The sequence below is a fragment of the Tympanuchus pallidicinctus genome, unplaced genomic scaffold (assembly GCF_026119805.1).
Source record: "Tympanuchus pallidicinctus isolate F22 unplaced genomic scaffold, pur_lepc_1.0 scaffold10, whole genome shotgun sequence".
NCBI lineage: Eukaryota > Metazoa > Chordata > Aves > Galliformes > Phasianidae > Tympanuchus > Tympanuchus pallidicinctus.
Window position 1 is genome coordinate 13,442,260 of NW_026294619.1, and position 23,654 is coordinate 13,465,913.

At 45.3% G+C, this 23,654-nt stretch overlaps 2 protein-coding genes across 2 annotated transcripts; both read right to left on the reverse strand.

The window, feature by feature from the left end:
* Nucleotides 1–525: 525 nt before the first annotated feature.
* TIMMDC1 (translocase of inner mitochondrial membrane domain containing 1) lies at nucleotides 526–7,290 on the reverse strand. Its single transcript, XM_052704011.1, has 7 exons — nucleotides 7,150–7,290; nucleotides 6,825–6,990; nucleotides 6,188–6,276; nucleotides 4,391–4,458; nucleotides 3,174–3,252; nucleotides 2,003–2,113; nucleotides 526–1,706 (listed from the first exon to the last, which is right to left on the reverse strand). Exons 1-7 carry the CDS (start codon nucleotides 7,242–7,244, stop codon nucleotides 1,616–1,618), a joined length of 699 nt encoding a protein of 232 aa, XP_052559971.1. The 5' UTR covers nucleotides 7,245–7,290; the 3' UTR covers nucleotides 526–1,615.
* A 908-nt stretch (nucleotides 7,291–8,198) lies between these two features.
* On the reverse strand, nucleotides 8,199–23,647 carry POGLUT1 (protein O-glucosyltransferase 1). Its single transcript, XM_052703805.1, has 11 exons — nucleotides 23,512–23,647; nucleotides 22,641–22,731; nucleotides 20,745–20,888; nucleotides 20,157–20,292; nucleotides 18,011–18,132; nucleotides 16,409–16,468; nucleotides 15,273–15,372; nucleotides 14,430–14,488; nucleotides 11,683–11,850; nucleotides 11,115–11,171; nucleotides 8,199–10,485 (listed from the first exon to the last, which is right to left on the reverse strand). The coding sequence occupies exons 1-11, from the start codon at nucleotides 23,594–23,596 to the stop codon at nucleotides 10,329–10,331; spliced, it is 1,179 nt and encodes a 392-aa protein (XP_052559765.1). The 5' UTR covers nucleotides 23,597–23,647; the 3' UTR covers nucleotides 8,199–10,328.
* Between the last annotated feature and the right edge of the window lie 7 nt (nucleotides 23,648–23,654).

A 23,654-nucleotide genomic window follows, 5' to 3' on the forward strand; every position in this document is an offset into this window, starting at 1 on the left:
CCTTCTTGGAAGCAAGCTGTGCCAAAAAAATTGCTTTGGGTGGGTGGAATATGCTCTGTGCAATGAGCTGCTCATATTTCATTCAACACTAATTAGCCATAGCAGAGGAAAGCGCTCACAAAGAATAGACTGCCTATTCTTTTTCCTATGGGACCTTAACCCCCTGCCTGGATACAATTCTTTTTAATAAGACAAAAACCCCAGCAAAGAAAAGGGGCCATTAGTCTGACCTTCTGCTCTGAGGGAAAATGGCAACAGGCCACCATCTGCCCTCAGGTACAGGCCATTATTAAATTATCCTCAGCCCTACCCATAGGCAGCAGCTACAACTTAATGGCTGACGTCTGCTAAAAAATAGTAATCAGAGGTTCCTGTTACTGCCTGGGAAGAAGTCTGACACTGCCACCAGACTTCATGCTTCCTGGGGGGGATCTTGGATAGAACTCTTCTCATGGGACACTGCTCAAGTATGTATCCCTAATGCAAGCACCATACTAGTTAAGCATAAAGAGATTATGGACACAATCACCACTGCCAGATGGCTTTATTGAATGTCATGAACTGCATTTCCCCCCCTGAGGTAATCCTCTAATTTTCAACCTTCATGTGAAATTTGAGCATTTTTTATTGCTGTTAAATCTGTCCACTGAGCCAATGCTTCCACCATTACCATCAGAAAAGGTCATCCTTTCCGTTGACCCCCTCAGCCACGCTTCTACTGAAGAATCCAAAACATGTTTCTCCTAGAACAGGCACTCCTTGTGAGTTTCAGTAAGTCAAGCAGCCAGCCTCACAGCCCTCTATCCTCAGAAGATTTTATCAGCAGTTTGTAGGTAGATATGTGGAACACACCAAAAACATGATATGGCATGGCTTCTCTAAACGTTTGAGCCACAGAGACCTGGACACACTTCTAGTCAAAGACTTGCATAGGCAGCTCTGTCTCTTGTCTTCTACAGGGTATTTCCATGCCACTCCAATCTCCTCCACCCTTCCTCAAAACTGATTGTGAAATACCCTAAGCACTGCAAGAAACAAATGTGTTTTTCTGCAAAAAACATGAATAAACCACCATCAGCAAAACCAAACCGGTCTCAGGCAGGCAAAGTCAAGGTGTGGGAGAGGGGTGGCAAGAGGAGGAACACTCTCACTGGTGCAACCTATATTGTGCTTCAACAGCAGGAGCTTCAGGCACTGTCTGAAGAGCAGCTTTCACCAAAATAAAATTAGCTTTCAGAATCAGGCTTCCTTCAGCAATAGCAGGCTCCTCCTGCTATTCTACATCACCAACAGCTTGGACATTTCCAGCAGCAAATGGGTTCCAGCAGAGACTCTGTGGCTGCCCTCATCCTCAGCCAAACCTAGCTGACACTTGCTAGCCTGTAGAGCCCACCCATCCACCTTGTGAAGTGGAACAGGTTTGGCCCTTCCAAGCCCTTGAGAAGCGATACGCATCCACAAAAAAACATTTCCAGCAAACTGGTTTTTCAGAAGTATGAAGGATACAACTGCATTCACAGAAGACTTCCATTATGTCTTTGGACAAAGACTTAGAATAGAATCAAAGTACTTTGTAGCTGCTTACAACAGAGATCTGAGGATGACTCAGCAGCTCCTAGATTCTCCTGCTATTTTCTGTCTGTGATTGCTTCTGGGCATCGCTGTCCATTTTGCCCAAGTCTTCAGTCACACTAAGCCTGGACTGCCTAAAGAGGGAGAGTGCAAAGAAACTTTATGTCAGTGTATTTCTTACAAAGACATCACTGCAAGTATTTCAACTCTTAAAAAGTTTCTCCTAGAACAGGCACTCCTTGTGAGTTTCAGTAAGTCAAGCAGCCAGCCTCACAGCCCTCTATCCCCAGAAGATTTTATCAGCAGTTTGTAGGTAGATATGAGGAACACACCAAAAACATGATATGGCATGGCTTCTCTAAACGTTTGAGCCACAGAGACCTGGACACACTTCTAGTCAAAGACTTGCACAGGCAGCTCTGTCTCTTACCACTCTGCTAATTTCTGTTCATACTGCTCCCTGCGCTCACGATTTCGCTTCTCCTGCAAAGTCTCACCAGCAAGTTTCTGTGCAATCATTAGGAGGCCCCCTGCAGGGATCCTAGAAAAAGTAGAAGAGAAGTCACAAGTTACACAGAGGACATCCAGTAGTAATAACTTACTGGCAAGAGTGAAAGGAGCATGCGGGGGCCAGCCACCAGATCACTGGAGCACAACATTGCCCAGTACTGAAATGACACCACAGACTTCGGTGCTCTCGTGCTAATGTCAGTCATCAGCTGTGACTCACTGTAGCCCCTTGAAAATGTATTTTGAAGTTATTCATGAGCAGGAACACACAAATCAAGGGGGTGACAGGCCTTAATGTGCACCAACAACCCTTAATGTACCAGCTCAGCCTGAAGAACCTGCCTTCTCTTAACTTCTGCCTGAGTTAAGAGGTCGCTGCCTAAACGGCCAGAATCCCAGAGAACTATGGGTCCCCTCCACCCTCAGGGAGATGCAAGGTATCCACAGTGATGTGACATCTTACAGCTTTGGATTGTGCAGCCCTACCACACAGCCTCTTCTTCAGCATTTCTTAACAGCTGCCACTACACATCTTGGCTTTGATGGAACCTGTTTTGCAAATGTCTCATTTTGACCCATCCAACAGCCCTTGTGCGTTCAGCTCTGGGTTCTGAGCTGCTGGAGGAGGAGCCCTTATCTCCTACACTCCTGTATTTAATCCCAAACACCACAGTTACTTGAAGAGACCTTAAACTGTCCCATGCACAACCAATGGGCTTATTAATGGCCGTACCAACAAGACATGTCTGTGACTCTCCCTCGTGGTTTCCTATTTAATAGCAGTTAGTGCCTCCTCTGCTATGCAAACAGCGGCAAGACGCTCTGTTGAGAGCACGGAGCTCTTATCACAGAGGAAAGAGCAAAATATAAATCAAGAAAAGAAAAAGAAAAAACAGTTAAAGGCCTGGAAGAAAAATTATCATCACAAGGTGCCAGGAAAAAATAAAGAAAATCCCTCAGGGCAAGAGAGAAAGGAAAACATCTGCAGTCCCACCTGTGACTCCCGGCTTGGTGTGGGGGGCCACCACCTAACACAGACCATCAAAAAGTAACTGTGACTCAGTCTCTGGTTGCCATCAGTCACAACTTACCCAAAGGCTGTTCCGAACAGGAAGCCGCCTGCCAGCCCAGACAGGCCCAAGTGCATTCTGAAGAGAGCTCCTGTGAAGGCTGAAAAACACAAACTGGCTGAAACCACGATCAGCCCTTCACCAGCCATTGCAGGCCTGCCAAGGGAGCTGCTCTGCTCAGTTTCTCCTCTCTGTTAGCTGACTTTTGTTTTTAACAGAGCAGAAACCAAACGCTGTGGCCAGCAGCTCCCACCATGCAGTCGCAGCAGCCTGACTTATTGTGACAACGCTTTCCCCTGCTTTCGTCCACACGCCCTCTGCACTAAAACATAGCACAAAGCTCATTCTTCTTGAGAACAACTCCCTAAGAAAAGTTAAAATGCAAAAGTAACTATGAAAGTGGAACTCAGTTCTCTCCAGACTGGAGCACGATCACAGAATCACAGAACCATAGGGGTTGGAAGGGACCTCTGGAGATCATCCAGTCCAGCCTCCTGCTACAGCAGTTCCCTACAACAGGTCACACAGGAAAGTGTCCAGACAGTCCCGAATATCTCCAGAGAAGGACACTCCACAGTGTCTCTGGGCAGCACACTCCAGGCTCCATCACCCTTTCTCCCCCCTTGTCCCCCCTCTTTTTTTTTCCCTTCTATTCAACTGCAGCTAATTATAGCTGCTGCCATGTAAGGCAGAAAAGAACAGTAAAGCACATACACAGCTGTATGGGCAACAAATCCTCTAAAACCCAATGACCATATTTACCAGGAGCTCTATTGCCAAAAGTGGATGTGCAAAACTTGCCACAAAAACAGTACTTTATAAACATTTATAAACACTGAACTGTTGTGATGAGCAGAAATAAGAGATGATCCTCTGCCGAGGAGGTGGTTATGAGGGCTGGTCATGCACTAAATGTTGCATTTATGCCACACAAGCAATTTTCACACAAAAACTCCAACAAGTATTTTGAGAACGGACTAATAACCACAAAATTCCCCATTGGTTTCAGATAATGCATTGATTATGTGTTACAAATAAAGGCAGACAACAACTATACCATGGGGCAAAGTTCCAAAGACAGCCAGCGTAGCAGGCTGCAAAACCCGGGTGCAACGATGCTATGGGTCTGCTCATATTCGGGAGATATGGATTTTGGCTTATGATTTTCTATTTATGTCCTCTGCTTACTGACACTGAAAAAGTAAAAAAGTACACAGATAAAAATTACCCAGTCTTACCTCCTGCTGAAGCAAAATTACTGATGGTGGTTTTATCGCGGTACACGGACAGACCGGTGCTCACCATGCTGCAAGGGTGAGGCATAAAGACAGCAGTTACACACGAAAAAGACACTGCTTGAAAAGAAGCAGGACTTCATTAAGCCCACCCGCAGGGTGCCGCTGTATCCTGCTACCAGCCTGGCCGGAGCACACACATGCCAACCAAAAGTGCTTTATTTCTGCAACTTTACCTCATGCAGCTGGACAGCCAGAGGTCAGGAAGTACTGCTTTTGGATAGCCTTTTTTTCCTTTTTGTAAATCAAAGACTTCATTTATTTTTTTTTTTAACCCATCCTACATTCAAGAATAAAAGGGATCGAGCAATGCAGTGATCCTGTCAGTCGTACAGCTACCACTAGAGCTGAATCATACTCAAGGTGTCATCAGGGCCACCAGCTCCATGAAGCAGAAGGTCCCTTGCTGGATTAGGAGCACCACCTCCTCCATCTCTCTCTCCAATTACTAATTATCAATGTAATGTCAACCTTTCCAAAACGTGGAACTAACAACCTGTTTTTAAACCACAAGACTTTACATGTATGCAACTGCAGGACAGAACCTTCAACTTAGAATTTAGGGCAGTGAGCATGGCAAAGGCTGCCCATGGCAGTGGGCACAGCCCCAAGTGCTGGAGTTCAGGGAGTGTTTGGACACTGCTCTCAGACACAAGGTTTGGATTTGGGATGGTCACGTGTGGAGCCAGGAGCTGGACTCAATTATTCTTGTGGAGCCATTTCAGCATGAAACATTGTATGATTCCACACAGAAACAAGTAACACTGAGCAGAGCAGCATCTCCCTTCCAAAGCCTTTCACAAAGGAGCGCTGAAAAAGGATGATGCATTTGCTTGCGTGGGAGACATCTGGTGGATGGCAACGACATTGCACGACTAGTCCTGAAAAAATCTAATGCATTAAGAGTTCCGAAAGAGAAAGCAAACAGCACGCTAATTAAACTCGAGAAAAGATACTGTGGCAAAAGGAGCCAAAACATGACAGAAAACATGTATGAAATAGAGAAACGCACAAAAACATCAGGAAGAAAGGCCGAAATATAAAAGCAGCTGACTGGGAGTTAGTGCTAGTCAATAGTGCTGCTATCTAAAAAGCAGAAGGGGAACACAATGCACCCACAGGTGTAGTCAGTGCAGGTATAGAACTACGTACCACTCTTCACGTCAGGCATGGTGATGTTTCTAGTTGTAAAGGGTGTTATTTGGAATAGCGTGCCTAGTCTGACACTGTACTTGGGCACATGGGCACTTCTGGGGGAGAAAACTGAAGAAGCGGAACGCTGTGTGGGCACTGCTTGTGCAGGGACACGCAAAGGAGTCACCTCCAAGAACTTGAAGACAAGGACAGAGAATTGTGAGTAATGCCACTGTACACAAAGTGGGGGTGATAAGACGTAACAAAAAGGAGAAAAATCAGTATGGGACAGAAAGCTGTTCCAGAACAGCCAGTGCACTGTAATGCCATCTCAGAGAAAAATGCACAATGCATCAAAATAAGAAAAAACAGAAATAAGCTGTTAAGTGGTGGGAAGAACACAATTTAGGCCCAAAACAGAATGGACCAGCTGTTGTGAGTGGAGCTTTTCCGGTTTTCATTTTTGCGTTGGCTCGGGAGAAGACTTAGCACTGGGCTAATTTAAGAAGGTGACATCCTCTTCATGTTTCCACTTCATTGGTCAGACTGCCTGGGTCCAAGCACGACTCTCTGTTCTCTCACTGCTACCACGAAGAGCACACTTACTTGAATATGGTCACGAAGGTGGCCACCCTCCAGCTCCAGCGCCAGCCATAGCGGATGAAGCTCCTGAGTCCAGCACGGTGTGCAGATTGCTGGGGGGAGGAGGAGAAGGGTTAGAGACCGTGCAGCCGCTCCCTTGAGCACCACACCACTGTGCTGCAGGGTGCTGCCGAGTGGCACCGACCCCACTCGAGGTGCTGGGAATGGCACCCCCAAGGGTAAAGCCGATCCCTTCCTGAGGAATGAGAGCTGATGTATACAGCAGAACAGGCACCCCAAGAATTCACTGCCATTTGCAGCACTGTTTTGCAGAGGCAAAGCAACTGGGACCATGCCACCTGATTTGGACTTCTGCTTGCACACAGAATCATAGAATGGCCTGGGTTGAAAAGGACCACAATGACCATCTAGTTTCAACCCCCCTGCTATGTGCAGGGTCACCAACCACCAGACCAGGCTGCCCAGAGCCACATCCAGCCTGGCCTTGAATGCCTGCAGGGATGGGGCATCCACAGCCTCCTTGGGCAACCTGTTCCAGTGCGTCACCATCCTCTGTGTGAAACCGTCCCCTTCACCACCCCCGCTCAGCACCGAGGTTCTGAAGGCAGCTCTGCCCGCGGTTCGCCCCTCTGCCCCGTACCACCGCATCGGCGCGGTTCTGGAACACCTCTCCCTGGCTGCCCTCGATGAAGGCCCTCCGCGCCTGGCGGAAGGCGGGCAGGCCGCCGTACAGCCAGCCGACCAGGCCCCCGGTGAACGCCGCCTTGATGATGTTCACCGTCTCCTCCGGATACCGCTGCTGCTCGCTGCAAGGAAACGCCGTGCCTCAGCGCGGAGCCGCGCGGCCCGGACAGGCCTCGGCTCCCGGCTCCGCGGGGCGGCAGCGCCGGGCTCCGCACCCGGAACGCACGCCCGCACCCCCTCAGCCCGCCGCCCCGGCCCCGCCGCCCCGGCCCGGCCCTCACTCTCGCCGCCACAGCTCGCTGAGCCGCTCCCAGCCCGTCTGCGGCGGCGGCGTGGGGCGGCTGAAGGTCCGCCCTGCTCCCAGCCCCTCCGCCATGACCCTCCCGGCGGCGGCGCTGAGCGAGCACCGCAGCGCCCCCAGCTCCACGGCGGAGCGGGCCGGCAGTGCGAGGGCTCGGGAGCTCCTAGCCCGGTGACCGAGCTTCCCCGTGTGTGGAAGGGAGGGGAAGCGCCCCTCGGCCTTTGGTCTCTTGTTGGCTTCCGATTTCCTATCACACGGCGCAGTGCCTGGTGGCCGCCCCCATCGCTGGAGGCGCTCGGGGTTGGATGAGCCCTGGGCGTCCCGAGTTGGGGGGCAGCCCTGCCCGTGGCAGGGGGTCGGGGCTGGGTGGGCTGCGAGGTCCCTTCCGACCCAAACCATCCTGTGGTGCAGTGAACACGACCCACCACCCGGGCCTTCGCTTGTGCTTTCCGGTAGCAGATGTGGCCCAGCAGCAGTGCCACTATCACAGCCCACTGAGACCTCTGCCAGCTTTTGGTTTTACCCTTTTGTTTCTTATGGTTGTAACCAGTTGGAAGGTTACACATTCCTGTTCTTGCGTGGGTCTCCGGCGCTGTGGCAGTGCATCTTACATGTGCTTACAAGCACTGTGCAGAACATCCTTCACATCCCATCCTTTTTATCTAAACCGCAATCCTGAGGGAAGTCCCATCACCTTTAGGAGCGACCTCCCCGCCATTCAGGCTCCATCCTGTTGGGGAGGAGTGGGGGCAGTTACTCATGGCTGTTCTAGGAAAGTGGCAAAGGAAGCAGAGGAGTCAGCAGTTAATGCAAGCAATCACTCAGAAAAAGTTTTCAGTCACCGTCACGCATGACTTGGCAACGTGGATGGGCATGCTCCTCAGATTCCACTGAGACGCCCTAAAGATACTGCCAAAGAGGAAAAAAAAAAACAACACAAAAAGACAAAACTTCCCCTTCTCATTGAGACAGCTGGGGACTATCCAGATCTTTTCTTGCAATTCTGAGAAATAATGCACCCAGAAACAGTTCATTTTTTGTTTGTTTTAATCCAAAAGCACATCACTAAAAATGGTTTAAAAATACTATACAGAGTTGTTTCCATTTCTCAGGTTGCTGAGCTTCATTGGCTAAAAATACAAAACCAGAAAACCCTTTCCACTTGTACTCAACCCTTTTCCTCTGAAACCAGGCTATTTTAACACCCTAATTTGTTTTCTGTGCCCACAGTGGCACAGAGCCGCATATGGCTCTAGCAGCTTCACTGGTACCACTGATAGTTACATCCCTGCTCCTGGAAAGGGCAGTGCTGCTGAGGTCTCTGAGTGCGTATGTGTTGCGAGTGTACTTGGAGCTTCTTGACTGTGTTTTCTTCTCTGATCCAAAATGACTACAGAGAAAACTACAAGCTGCTGTTACTGTTCCCTTCCATTAAGGTGCTGCTTCCTAAGACATGACTGAGGCCACTTTGTAAGCGACGGAGCTCAGCAGAAATGCAGAGGCAACCCCTGAATCCCATGCTGCTGCCACCCCTGCTGTTTCAGCCAGAGGGAGCACTCTGCTCCTCTGCACTCCAACAGGCTTAGGCACCCAGATGCCAGGAAGGCCAAGACCTGTGTTCTGCTGACGGACGGCCCCTGACACCCAAAGGATACGTCTGGGACAGCGGCTGCTCTGGCCCTGCTCAGGCAGACGTTCTGCAGCACAGAAGGAGCAGTGATCCCAAAGCAAGTGACTCACAGCTGCAGGGGACCAGACAGGTTAGGAAGTACAGCGTAGCTCTGTGCTACTCAAAAACTTGTTTTAATGCAAGGCTTTGACATTACAGTAAGTAGGAGAAACGAAGCCAGTCTGGATGCCAGAGAACACACTGCTTCCTCCCAGGTCTCTCTCCGCTCAGAAAAGATAGAGCGTTTTGGGAATTGTATTCCTTATGAGCTGAGCAGCCTGCAGTTGGCATAAAAACGCTTAGCACAAGCAACCTATGACTGAACTTAAGATGAACAATGTGAGGAGTAGCTGCCTTTGTGTGACTTGAAGGCATTCCGTCAATCAGACTGAGAGAAAGGGAGCCTAACAGCTGGGTGTAAGAAAAGGGAATGTTGAACTGAGCAGAGGTGTCACCAGCCTTAAAATGAAAGATTACAGAAGAGGATCAGAGCAGAGAATCTCTGAATATGTAGGAAAAAAATAAAAGAACAGCTCGATCTACCTCTGCGTATATTTTCTCCAAGTTCTTAAGGGTCCCAGGATGTCTGACCAGCAGACTGCTGAGACCTTGATAACACAGCCTCAGTTTTGCATGGCTGTGCACGGATCCAGCTCATTGCCCCACAGTGGAGGCAGTCTTTATCTCAGCTGCTTGACTGTCCACTACTCAGGCCAAGCATTATGGCAGTGCTATCATCACCAGCCATTCCCTTGTGAGGTAGGTAATTTACCTGTGCAAGGATAATTTGTCCTTTTAATGGCCCATCAAAGTCTGCCATCCACCTTAAAAACTTGACCTAAACATCACAAACCTAAACTCAAAGCTATCTAAAAAGGTTACCTCAAATCCCAGTACCTGCTCCTGTCAGTGAATACCTAATATCCTAAGTGCTATCACACAGATGAGAAAACACTGACCACTGCCAAAAATGGACATGTATCTCCCAGCTGAGCATAGCAAACACTACCTTGCCATGAGTACAGAGGACTTGGCAAAAGGTCCAGTAAAATGAACAGCAAGGCATCTCGTTGACTGAATAGGATTTAGGATCATTCTGAGACAGGCAGTAACAAAATCCCAAATGACTGTGGCTCTGGGCAGCCTGGTCTGGTGGTTGGTGACCCTGCACATAGCAGGAGGGTTGAAACTAGATGATCGTTGTGGTCCTTTTCAACCCAGGCCATTCTATGATTCTGCAACAACACTCTTCCAGGCATGAGCATAACCAGCCCAGCACACAGCCATACTCTAACCTTCAACTTACTGTTCTTATGGCAACAGTAGACCTGGGTCCCAGTGCATGGGAATAATTTTAAAGTTAGCCTATTGGTGCTCTCTGCAGTTTTAGTGTAAAGAATAATAAATCTGAGAGAACCGGAAAGAAGATACACCCATCTTCAGATTTCCAGAGAGATCAGTTTGAGCTGAAGGAAAAAGCAGAGAAGTCTCTACAGTTCCGTTTTCAACCATTCAGAAGTGATCTCACTGTAGTTCTTCCTCCTTTTCACTTTGTAAGTCAAGATTTGGGAATATTCTGACAACAGATGCTCCCAGTAGCAAGAGACATCCTCCATCTGCAAGTGTTCAGTGATGAACTGGCGTCCCCTGGAGACACACAAGGCACAGTCAGAACCAATTTCCAGTTCCTACAAGTTTTTGGTTTTGTTTCATATGCATATCAACTTTCACTCTTCTGTTTTGTTTTTTTTCCAAATGAGAAACAACATGCATTGCTCCGTACCGTCTATTTCATTTCCCAATCTTCACTCACTCTTATGACTCTGACACTTGCACTGCTTTTGTTATCCTCAAGATGGTATTTGTTATCTGGGATAATAAATATCAACTTTTACATATCAGATGCAGCCTAAGCAGCAGTGCTACATGCTGCTTCAGAAGGCAGCTTCTGCTATCCTGGGTATATAATGGTTTTAATGCAGATGTAGCTCCCAGGGGCCAACTCACTTCATACTGAGACAAAAGCTCCTAACATCTGATAGCTTTCAGTGGGGTTCCTGACACGGGTCACATCTGAACTGAAGACCTAAACACATAATCTCCAGGTCCCCCCGTTTGTTATAAGGTCTCTAAAACTCCCGCTGTTATTGCAGAAGGAAAATATACTTTACCCTATTAGTACTAGGCTGGCTTTGATAGGTAACCTCTTCAAAAGCTGCATAAGAAAATGTTTTGGAAGAAGAATGCCTGACAAACAGAAAGGACACACAACTTACCTCTCTGCAATTTCCTGTGCTATGTTGTCATTTTCCTTTGCAAACTGCAACAGCTCCCTAAAATGCAGACAAAAAATGTTATGAAACAACTAGCTTAGTGGGGAACTACAACTCAGCTAAACTATTGCAGAGGATGAGATTAAGGATTTAGAGCTGGGCAAAGATTTGAGATCACAGAAGAATCTTGTCATTCATATTTGTTCCGTATCAGTCCTGGACAGCATGCTGAAACCCAGGAGCTAACACATTTCCAGCCCAGTAACATGTTCTTCTTCCTCTTATCTGTATTTCTGTGCTCACTTCAGAGATATTTAAGTTCCTAATGCCTGCTGATTTCAGTGAGGGTGAGACACCTTATGTACCCCAGTGAAACCACATTCTGTAAGAAATACACGCAAATGGTTCTCTGAGTTCGATAATAAAGCAAAAAGAACACGACCTCCAAGAGTCTTTGGTGCACAGGAGCAGAGGCTCCTCTTCCCAAACAGAGCAGTGTTGCCTTGTGCCATGCCTTGTGCCATGCCTTGTGCCATGCCTTGTGCCACTGGGCATAGCTAGGGTCACACACCTGACATCAGAGAGATCTGATTTGACTGGGATGTAGTGGACCCAGGGCTTCAGCTGTTGATAGAAGAACTCCAACCACTCTTCTCCAACGTGAAAGACGAGTGAACCACACAGGAAGAGGTGTTTCAACCGGAAACTGGCGGCCACTCCCCGGAAATTAAACAGGTACCTTTAGAAGGTGAAGAAAAGAGGTTACACCTGGCATTCTGTGAGAAAATACCCAAAGAAACCGGACTCTGAGTACTGATAACACTTTCTCACTGGTCATAGCACAAGTAAACTGAAGTTGAAGATGCTCTAGGTGAGTTTCTGGTGCTGAACAGAATGTAGGGAGGAAATCCAGGAGAAAGACCTGGCTATGGCAAACCAAATGAGGCTTCACCAACCACTGCCTAGAAGGCATGGAACATCACACCTTGGATGCTATTTCTGTGGCTCTACACTACTGACAAAAGACTGTTCCCATGAGGAGCTTTTCCCCGATTTTACTGTCTTGAAATGAGCTTTTTTGTCCATTGTTCTGCTTTTCTGTATCTATTCAGCCTTTTTTTTTTTTTCTTTTCTTTTTTTATCTTCTGAGATCCTGCTTTAATCTGAAGCTAATTGTTTCACATTAACTTGGGAATGCAACCCTAGGAGGTTAAACAGACTAGCACAAAACAGATGGACTTTGCAGATAACAAAGAATCAACAATCTTGTTTTCAGTATTTTCTGCCAAGTTAGTAAAACGGGCTTGACTGGGGGTGATTTCTCTTAGCAAAATGCATCTCAGAGACACGTTTGTTTGTTTGCTTCCTTGTTTTTTCAAACCCACATTTCTCCAATTATATGGAAAGCTGTTTTTCCTGTGGGTAAAACCCCTCAGTACATGGAACTACTCTTTGAAGTCAAACATTTTGGGCTGGGGGAAGGGAGTCCTTTAACATAGCTGTTTTTGGGTGAGATGGGGATATAGCTAAACTTGATTCAGCAGTAAGTGAAAGGAATTTAATCTGAAATTAATTTGCATTCTTTGTATTATCTAAGAGCTCAAGGCAGGGATAAGGAGCACACTGTACTAGGAACTGAACAATGATATTAGATACAGAACAAGAACAGTAGTCTAGAAGTAAGAAAATAACTGTCCAGCTTTAGCCACAGCTCCCACCATCTGTGACTATAGCAGAAATGCTAAATCAAGTCTTGAAGCAGTGATTGAGCACCTGGTGGGAAGGCAGGGCCAACCAGGGAAACTCAGGTGCAAGCAATGCAGCTGAGTGACTGGAAGGGGTGGAGCCAGGATCCAGCTCTTTCCAGACCTCATTTAAGGGCTGGCAGTGGAGATCCCTACCTACTGGAGGTCTTCTAAAGGTAAGCAGTTTTAGTTTCTTTATTTATGTGTCTGTAGTTTCTGTATTTGGATTTGTTCTCATTTACTATAGCCTAGCTAGAATTGTGCAACTCTGCAATTATTACTGTACTTTCCATCACATTACAGTGACATCAGCTAATTCACTGAGGGCTGCTCTCAGACAGATCCACATAGCACCTACATGGAAGGAAGCAGGTGAGACATTCTTGTTGCCCCTACTAGTCCCTGCCTCTCACTGCCTCCAGCTAGAAGCGTGGCTTCTGAGTTAGGCAATCTGACTACAACCCCTCTTCTTGTAGCTGCGTCTTTCCACTGACAAACTGAAGTCAGTAACGTAGCACAGGACTGCTGTAGGGGCTACTCATCCAGAACAGACTCCATAGAGTCTGTGTGCTGCTGCTGATAACGACTATTGATAATGATTGGGGCTGAGACAAAACAGTGAGAGTGTCTTAGCCCATGCTGTATGATGGCTTACAAACCATCAGGAGTTCGGGGAAGTCTATGTGTAACAGAAGGGAGAAATCTGGGCAACAGTTTAGTGAAAAATCAAATGAGACAAGTCAGTCACGTTTGCACAAAAACACACATTCAGCCAAATGACTGAGTTCTTAAAAGAGCAGACTTTAGATGGTAGAGTTGCAACTGAAGGATTTTTAAAGCAAAAGGAAAATCAAAACATCAGACATAAAAATAAATACAAAATAAGTCTGTATTTTTACACAGTAAGCCACATAAGTATTATACCAAAAACCCCTTCCTAAAGTAGTTAAAACATAAAATCCTCTGTAAATCAAAACCACGTTCTCCAAGACAACATAGAAAGTATGAATCAGTCCTATATCTGCTCTATCACACTTTAGGTTCTCTCTTTTAATGTACACATCTAATGGCAACATTTGTCCCAGTAGGCAAATGAAGGCACAGTTCCTCAGTTCCTTATGTCTTTAAAAGATAGCAAAGCTATTACTGTAGCACACACATACATGCACGCACACAACAGTGGAATATATAGGTTGGAACAGAAATAGAAAGAAAAACATCTAGTAAGCCCTACTGACTTAAAAACAAAAAAGAAAAAATGCTCCCCTCCCCTCAAAAAATAACCAGAAAACATAAAAATAAATGCATTTTCTAACCGTGTGCTTATTAGCAGTTTAAGATCTTTCCTAAAAGCACTTTATTTCTCCTGATGTGACGGAGGAAAGCTGGCACTGACAAAGGCCCTGCTACGCTCCCTAATTTTCAGCTGCTATATGCCTGTTCACAAGCTTCCTTGTCTGTGTGGAGCTGGTTGCTGGATTAGTTCTTAAAATGAAAAGAGACAATACACCGTGCAAGTAAAGAAAGAAATAACCCATAGCCCTTAAACAACTTTACTCTTCAGAGCTCTTACTTGTATTTGCAGTGATCAACCAGTGGAATTTCTTTTGCAGGAGGTTTCCCCAAGGTGTCCTTAAAGAAAACATTAAAAAAAAAATCTCTAAGTTTTTTACATTGATTTCAAGTTCATTTTCCTTCTCAATTACAGATAAAGCTGAAGTCACAAACCCCCCCATCCATACTGCTGAGGAAGCTTTCCCCGGTGGGCTTTTAGAAGCATTATGAAGAGCCGAGCCCTTTCAAACAGGAAAAAAGTTACAGTAAATTGCCTGTAAACAAATGCCAAACCAAACACATTAAATGATGAATTTTTAGTTGGCAGCTACAGAACTGAAAACAGCTTGGGACAATGGACTGTGTGAAGCCAAGTATAACTGGATTAGCCAAGACAGTCTGGAGAGAGCTGGACTGTGCAAAAAGTACGGAACTAAAAAGTTACTAGCAACAGTTATCAGAATGTTATCAGCAGCAAGACAAAGAGATGGAGATGACAGAAAAAGGTTTAGAAAGACTGACAGCAATATGCAGGCAGCTTGAGGTTAGAAGGGGAAGAAGTTGGCTAATTTTTCAGGAATGGAAGAGGAGAGAACTGGCATTGATTCATTTTCTTATCTCTGCTGGCTTTCTTGATCAGAAAGCACAGATGGGGGAGGAAAAAAAACAAAAAGGTTGGCCTGGTGGGCTCTAGGGACTGCTTCCTTTCATCCACCAGATCTGTGGCTATCAGCAGACTTACAAGCGTCCCTCCTGCTACAGGATCGCTCACAACTCCCCAACAAGATGCATCTCAATCACTCAAAGCCTTTGGCTACCCTTTCTGGTCCTCACACTCAGAAGACAGACAACACCCACACACCTTCTCAGATTTCCAAGCCTGGTTTTTGGTGTACTCTGCATCAACGAGTTCTGGGTTTTCTCGGGACAGCAGAATGAGGGGATCCCTTTCGGAGCTCGTCCTGCACAAGAAATGCCACCAATTATTGCCAAAGCATTTCACCCAACACAACTACCTAAATATGGGACTCAAGACACGGCTTCTTTTTCAGGTTGATCTCAGTATGCCCCCAGAAAGCATCATTAAGTGCCAACCATCTAGTGCATGTCTGTCTGATGGTAGTCCGATATTAGTAGGAGAAAAGATCCAAGGCCTAAATTCTTTCTTTCACTTCTAGTAAATAGTTAATAGTATTATTTAAGCAGTTCCCAGGACTAGTAGAGGTGGAAGTGTTGTTTCCTTTGGGCTTTATACTGATGAGTGCCAAATACTTAACTACTTTCTAAGTCAGAGAGCTAGGAGATGCTAAACATGTTCAGTCTTGCTCCCTCTCACACCAGTTTAAGCCCTTGCTGATGAACAAGGTCAAGACATCAGTCTTAGTTTCAGTTGGGAGGGGATTGCTCGGAGTGTCTGGTATGATGCTGTGTTTTAGTTTGAGGGGAAAAACGATGCTGATAACACACTAATGTTTATAGTTGTTGCTGAGCGTTATTATACAGAGCTGTGGCCATTCTGGTTTCTTAGCAAAGAGCTGGGAGAGGATAGAACAAGGACAAATGACCTAACTGGCCAAAGGAATATTCCATACCATATGACATCATGCAGAAGGAGTTTTAAAGGAGGTGGGAGTTCATCTTGCTCTCTTCCACTCACTGGCGGGGCTAGCTGGGCATTTGTTGATGGGTGGTGAGCAACTGCTTGTGCATCACTTGTTATATACATTTATACACATATAAATAGTTGTAGCTATTATCCTTTTCTTTTTTGCTCATTAATAAAAAAAGCAGCAAATCCATGACAACTTGAGAGCTGAGGGGGGACTTTTTATAAGGATGTATAGCGACAGGATGAGGGGAAATGGCTTCAAACTGCAAGAGGGTAGATTTAGACTAGATATTAGCAAGAAATTCTTTGCTGTGATGGTGGTGAGACACTGGAACAGGTTGCCCAGTAAAGTTGTGGATGCCCACACACTGGAGGCGTGATGAGCTCACCTGGACCCTCGGAAATATCCTTTAGAGATTTTTTTCTTCCACGGCCATTTTTCTGCAGATCTGAAATATTATTTGTACATGGCAATAAATTATTTGCTCAATCAATGAAACAATGCTCTCATCAGTTTTCACAGCATGATCTCATTTTATTAACTCTTTGTTTTTTATGGAAATCATTTTCTTCATAACAGCAGAAAAACCTCTCTGCTAGGTCCAGTAAAAGCTTCTTCAGTGAATACAGTGGTCAAGATAATTTGATGTAGGCTACTTTTCAGAGCATCTTCTGGTGAAAAAAATAAATTATACACAAACAGCCTTGTTAAACCTACGCTTTTAAGGATATTAAAATTACCCTAAAATTTTAATCCAATTTTAAATTCTTGCTTTATTTTTCTGTCCTTTATCGACTACAGATAGTGCAAAATGAATTATTTCTGGCCATTGTCATTTCCCATTAAAAAAAAAAAGCCTAATATTTTGGATTTAAAACTCCAGGGCTTATACATTTAAAGTGAAACTCACTTGGGGAAACAAGCTGTGTTTTTCAAAATAACTATTCACGTGCTTTATTTTTGCCAAAGCAATAACCTGCCTCTCCCTGGGGAACCCTCTGTTGAACATTTTTGTTGCACCTCAGTCAACATGTGGGCATCCTGATCTCTGACATGACCTGTACAGGTCAAGCTTTATATCTGCTTGTAATCCGGTGACATAAGTGGGGTTCACTGAGAAAGCAAGAATAAATAAAAACTTCATTGGATTGTATTAAATTATATTAGGCATCAGCTATGGACTAGTCCCTTTCTCTCAAAATCTTCAGATTTTGAGGAAGGAAACATTGAGCCTAACTGATGCTAACTGATAGGCATCAAGCATGGTTTTTTTCTAGGTATGTTTCTATGCTCATTCGCTGTTACATACTTTGTCACTCTCCAGAGGAAATAGCCCCTTATTCTGCTAACAGTCAAAGATCTTGCCAGAAGAAAGAACTCCTAGTCAGAAATATCTTCTGTCTTGCTGTCTTACTCTCAGCCAAGTGATTATTGTTGCTTTTTGGGAATGATTCCACATTTCTCTACTGCATAATACTCATGTGAAAGCAGACCTAAAGAAGGCTCTCCTTTACCATTCCAGGAGTTTATACAAGCCTTCTAGATCATCCCTGCAGTAAAAACAAACAAACAAACAAAAAAATGTAGGTGGAAAAAAATGAAATTATTTCCATGCATCAAGGAAAATTTCTGCAGGCAAGAAATAACTCCTGCTTTATTGACAAACCTTGTCTGACCGAAAATGATAGCAATCAGGCCCTGATAGCATGAAGAATGTGAATACTTCGTCTTCTGCATTCCTTACGAAAGTGCTGGAAACAGAGCAGTTAATTATAACTTCTATTTACATCATCCAAGGTTTCCATGGAGAATTCTTATACAGCAGTTAGGCTGTACACATCCAGCTAATGACAAGCAGCAGGACAGATCACCAGCCAACAACCTATGGCTTTGGACTTCACTGTTGCCCTAATGCTGCTCAGAGCTACGTGGCTTTCACTGTGATTTTTGTTCTCCATTAAGCCTTCCCCTCTTCATTTCCTAAACGTACCTTCTGAGGTCTTCTCTCATGAGGTCCCAGCGCCCCAAACCTGTTGGGTAAATTGGCCAAACAGCCGGTCCTCCTTCCCAAAACGTCCAGGCAGGATACATTATATCATTGTATTCAGCTGTCTGAAGAAAAAGGAGAGTAATATAAGAATAATATTTATTTCAGTTTATTGACTGAGCTCATCAGCAATAATGATCCTTTGGGGAATTCCGAATGCTTTCCCTGTTCTATAAGCACCTACGAGAACTTCGTGGTCACTGTGGCACAGGTGGGGTTCGTATGAACACAACTCAACAGAAAAGCCAGTGTGTTTCAACATGCATATTTGCTCTGAGTGGGCCACTGGACAAGCTTGAAGACCCTCTCCAACAAAAAGATTTTGAAAAGGCTATGTCTTGCTGCATGCCAACATGAAACTTTTATGTTAGAAAACAACAGAGATCCATGATATAGCTGATCACAGTAAATAAGATGACACCTAAGCTCTGTTCAACTTTCTAAAGTCTTCTGTCTATGTGTAGCTACAAGTAAGTTCCACTGATCATAAGCTAAGAGGTATTATTTCCCTGTGATACAAGCACTTGTAAACTATTTGACATTTAAGTTTCCAGCAATTCAATTTATTCCAGCCTTCTCACCGACTGCTTGACAATTCACCACAACAAACATCCAGGTCATGTAAGAATTCCAGTTCCTCATTCCTATCTTAAGGCTTAAATCCTCATTTAATCAGAAGTAAAATGAGCACTTCAGTAAGACTAAATGCTTCCACAAACCCAGACTACAGGCTGCTTCTCTGCACTAATAATAAACTTTCTATCCAAATTATCCACCTGTCACCTGGAGATAGTAGAGAACCTCCATGTCTAGATTCCAGTTAGGAATCTGGCATACATGACATATGAAAAGAAACTGAGGACTGGGTTTGTTCATGCACAGGAAAAGGAGGCTTGGGGGAATCCAAATGCTGTCTTTTGCGACCTAATAGTAGCACCCAGAGAAGACAGAGGCAGACTCTTCAGAAGTGCACTGAGATAGACTAACTGGAAACAGATTGTTATTACAAATAAAGAAATTCCAGTTTAATAGTAGGAAACATGTTTTTTCATTCTGATACAGAGCATGTGCCCAGAGGTACCACTGACATCCTGTTCCTGAAAATGCTCAGAACTGGACAGGACACAACAACAAACAAGCACTTGAATGTTAGTGCTTGCAATGCTGCACTGAAATTCTAAAGATAGTTTTAGGATGCCTGGGGACTAGGCAAAGGTTATGGATCATATTAGAGTTCAGACTGTTTAAGCTGAAGACCTGGGTTTAGGGTAATTTAGCAGAAACAGAACAGGGTCTGACCAAGCAAGAAGAAATGATTTATTGCTTCTTTTTGCATCTTATGGTCTGCTGGGCTTCAGCCAAATATGGGGCAGTGATCTGGACTGTAGAATTTGGGCATACTGGGGATACACTAAAACACAGCAAGATTTCCTAAAGTTAGAGTTGTAAGGATATTTTGTTGGCAAAGATGAGGCACTACCCTACAGTCAGATTTAACAATGGAGAAGCAAGAAAACATACAGGAGGGCTTTCCAGTGTGGGAAGAGGGAACCAGAAAGCAAATGTCTGTGAGTCTGTCTGGCTCTGTGTGTGTGTATGTTTGGAAATGGAAAGAAGAATCCACAGGAAAGGGGTTCACAGGTGACAGCATTAATACAGAAAAAAAAAAAAGATATGAAACACTTATCTGTGGTCCAAAAACAGAACTGAAATATTCATATCGACTTAGCTGGTTGATAATGAAAAATCCTTAACAGTGCTGACAAGGTATGGCTACAATTTTAACAGAGGCATTGTAGTAAATCACAGTGATGTTGGCACATATCCCGTCCAGCTGCACGTCATTCCACTGTGGTAGATGTACTTTTTTTGACCTGAAAGAGGAGCTAATGAGGGGAAAAGCTGTTCTATTAAATAAATCTGCAAGTCTGTCTACTAGAAAACTGGAACCAGAAAGAAGCATAAAGAATAAAAAAGAACAATTTTGACATGCAGGAAATCTGTGGGGAACCATCCTCAAAAATACGTTACCAAGAGAAAAGAGGACATGCATGTTTCAGAAATGCTCAGCTTTTAAAGGTGTGCATACCTTACTGAAGGAGAAGACTGGGATAATGGGTTTCATCCACTTGGGGACCTGGGGGTAGTCTCTCACATTAATCACCATTTCCATGTCAGGGAGGCGGTTGATGATCTCGTGAATGAAATGCTCAACTCCACTGCATCTGTGGAGAAATGACACATCTCACAAAGAACCATAAGGAGAAGGAAGAATCCTTGAGTGTCTTGCAGGTATCTCTGTGCATCTCAGGAGCAGTAGAAACAGAAAGCCTGAGCCATACCACAGTGCAGGCTGCAACTGCCCATAGCAGCCTTTAAGCTCCAGTACAGTACAGACACATGTGTAGCAACACATCCTGTTAAACCTGACTTGATCTGCATCTTTCTCTGGGATCCCACAGTCAACTAGCACTCTTATACAGAAGTACAACAATGACACATCTTGCCTACATTCAGTCCTCAGATATAATCTCCTAGGCTCCTGTCCTGATAAGGAATCGAGACTTTGAAAAGACATACCATTATGCTCAGTGACTTGCAACTTGGCAGGGTTGGAAGTACTGGAATTATTTTCACATCCCAGGTATGGAGACAGGATCTTCTGCATGGCTCTTACCTTGCAGGGAACATGCAGTCATGTTCACGGTACAGCTTGTTCTTAATGATTTGGTAGTGCGTCCCGAGCTTCCGGCTCACCACGTCTGATATTGCCTCTTTGGAAATGCCACTTCGAAAAGGAGCCAGGTCCTGTTTCCAGACACTGAAACAAAACACTTAGCCATCATTAGGTACATCGGGGAGATGCTGCACATTAAGTTACTGCAGCATTCGCGAGAGGTTTCTAGTTACGACAAGCTCTGTGTGGCTTCCAGTTCTGCTACACATGGCATAACAGGATTCGACTTAAGTCACTTGAAACAGCCACTACTCTGAGGCTCCAAAGTCCCAGCTTTGCTCTATGATGATCTATGTGCTGTTTGCCTGAACAGAAAGCACTGGACTTTCAAACTAAATCGATATGATTCACTGTAGTCATTCTTCCAAAAACCAAACAGGCCTTAAAGACCCTGACAGGTTATGGACAAATGCTGAAAGCCTTTCAGTTCACTTAAATTTTAGAGTTCTGAAGCTTGTGTTCTGGATTTCCAACAATGATGGGCCACACCAAGGCCAAATTCCTCACTAAATGTTATGCACTTACATTAAAAAAAAGAAAGTAATAGTCTAGTCACAAGGATTACTGGGTAATGCTGCATACAAAGAAAGCTAGTCCAGGAGAACAAGCCTATGTAGAGTGTATTCTGTGATATCTGCATGTCATTGGTGGGCTCCTAGAGTGCACTATGAAAATATAAACCTAACCAATATGTCAAAATACAGGCACAGAATGCAGTTTATATACAGTCTAAAGGCCCCCACATCCAACTGCTTGGAGCAGCTAACAATTGCTCTCAGACTGCAACAGTCAAGGAGAGTTCCCCTCTACTTTTTAGTAGGACTGTATCAATGGCTTGGTTTAATGCAACACTGCACAGACCCATCTGAAAGGCTTGAATCAAACAGGAGGGTGATCAAACACTGGCAAAGACTGCCCAGAGAGGTTGTGGGGTCTCTGGTCTGATTAGACCTGTCCTGTCTGTTTGCTCCAGGCGGCCCCGCTGGAACAGGGAGGTTGGACTTCCTGATCTCAAAAGGCCCCCTCCTACTTCAATGATTCTGTTATTCTGTATCAGACAGAAAAATGTAAACTACATAAAGAATTGTTACAGGCCTACAAAGTATATAAGCAGGGATGAAATGTAACAAGCTGGAGAACAGGAAAAAAGCTGAAGAGTTTTATAATGCTTGGCCACTCAGACAGTGTAAATTTGACATAAGTAAAATCTGTTATCTAAGGAAAAGGATTGACTTTCACTGCTCTGCTGCACATTTGCATATCTCCAGATCAGCTATCAAAATGAACAGAATTTCTTAGCGTCATACAGTGTAAGTACTGTATTATCTTTCTGGATTCTTTAGTAATGCCTGTCACTGTAGAATACAAGTGTTCCCTAACAAGTACCACACAGCATCATGCCAAATGAATATGTGATCTGTAATGATCCTTAAACTATTTTAAAATATTTTGCAAGCACTTATTTCCTTCAATTTTATAAATCCATCAGAAAAACTTGTTAACATTGTACCAGAGAGAGATTGCAGAGTGAATTTCTAATACAGAAATATCACCAGCTGTGTATGGAATTATTGTGTGATTATGTATGAGATGCTGATTCAGTTTATGTTGTTCAGTGACAGAGGACTACAAGGATGGTGGTCAATCTGCGGGTGGATATAACTTGTGCTGAAACTATGGAAGTTTCACACAAAGCCATTAACAAACTCCTCGTATGGCTGCAGATGTGCTACATTAGAGCCCAAATATTCTACAACTAACTCCTATCCATCAGTGCGTTAAGTGCTGCGATCATGGCCATAATCCTGTCCAGTAAAAAGGAAACCAATCTCTTACCTTTGGTGGCAGCTACAATTCTCCTTTACACATGGCTTATAGACTTCTACAGCTCTGTTAATTTGATCGGTTATTCTTTTCCACTTGGCATCTAAAATACACAGAAAAGGCAAAGGGGTTAATTTGTTGAACAACCAGCAGAAGCTGAGCAGCACTTCTGCTCCAGCTGGCGGCAGGGCAATAGCAAGGCACCATGATCCCGGGGCACACTTCAGCCCGCACAGCTGAACTAGAGTGTGCCTGACACTGCCCCTGCCCCTGCTGGTGGAGTCCTGACCCTTCAGCCCACTGACACTGCCTGCTGAGCAGTGGCATCGGTTCCTTTAGCACAGCCTTGCTGCCTGCAGGCTGTGTAACCAAACTGGGCTCCCTGAGTGCACATTAGAGAAGCACAACTGTTGTGTTTGAGGTAGCTGCATCCCGTAACTACAAGGAACTGCTGCACTTTCCCCTGATCTCTGAAATGACTTTCTTGCTACAGTTAAGTGATGAAGGCAGAGAGAAAGAACAAATTCCAGTTTTCCCCAGCTGACAGATGGGAGGCATTCACATCGCTACCTCTGTACGCGCGAGGGGATGCGCTGGCAGCGAGGAGATGACATCCTTCACCGGAGCACGCTGCCCACCGCCAACAGAGGGAAGTGGAGGGAAGTGGAGGGAAGGCCGGGGACCCAGCGGTGCCCACCGCCGGGCCACCAGATGCGGGTTGAGGGGGCGCTGGGACTGGCAGCCCCTCCCTATAAAAGGCAACCGTGGAGAGCCGGCCCCTTCCCTGCCTTCAGGGCGCGTGCTGCTCCCTACCACCCGTATGCACCGGCGGCTGCATCCCCAGCCCGGCCGCACCAGGCCACGACTCTCCTCCCTCGCTCACCTGCTGGCCCCCCCGCCGCGGCTCCCGAAGGCCATACGGCAGCGGCGGCCACCACCGTCCACAGCGCCAGCGCCGCCCGCCCCATGCCGCTACCTGCGCTCCCCGCCGCCGGGGGGCGGTGACTCCCTAAGCAAAGATGGCGG

Bases quoted from the DNA above. Each gene is read 5' to 3' on its own strand.
- TIMMDC1 (XM_052704011.1), bottom strand. From the start codon at position 7,244: ATGGCGGAGGGGCTGGGAGCAGGGCGGACCTTCAGCCGCCCCACGCCG. The intron at 6,991-7,149 runs GTGAGGGCCGGG...GTTTCCTTGCAG, and splicing joins AGCGAGCTGTGGCGGCGAGA to CGAGCAGCAGCGGTATCCGG. The intron at 3,253-4,390 runs GTAAGACTGGGT...TGTGTTTTTCAG, and splicing joins TAATTTTGCTTCAGCAGGAG to CCTTCACAGGAGCTCTCTTC.
- POGLUT1 (XM_052703805.1), bottom strand. From the start codon at position 23,596: ATGGGGCGGGCGGCGCTGGCGCTGTGGACGGTGGTGGCCGCCGCTGCC. The intron at 20,293-20,744 runs GTAAGAGCCATG...ATTTCTCCACAG, and splicing joins GACTGCATGTTCCCTGCAAG to ATGCAGTGGAGTTGAGCATT. The intron at 14,489-15,272 runs GTGTGTGGGTGT...GTTTTCTTTAAG, and splicing joins AGGCTTGGAAATCTGAGAAG to GACACCTTGGGGAAACCTCC.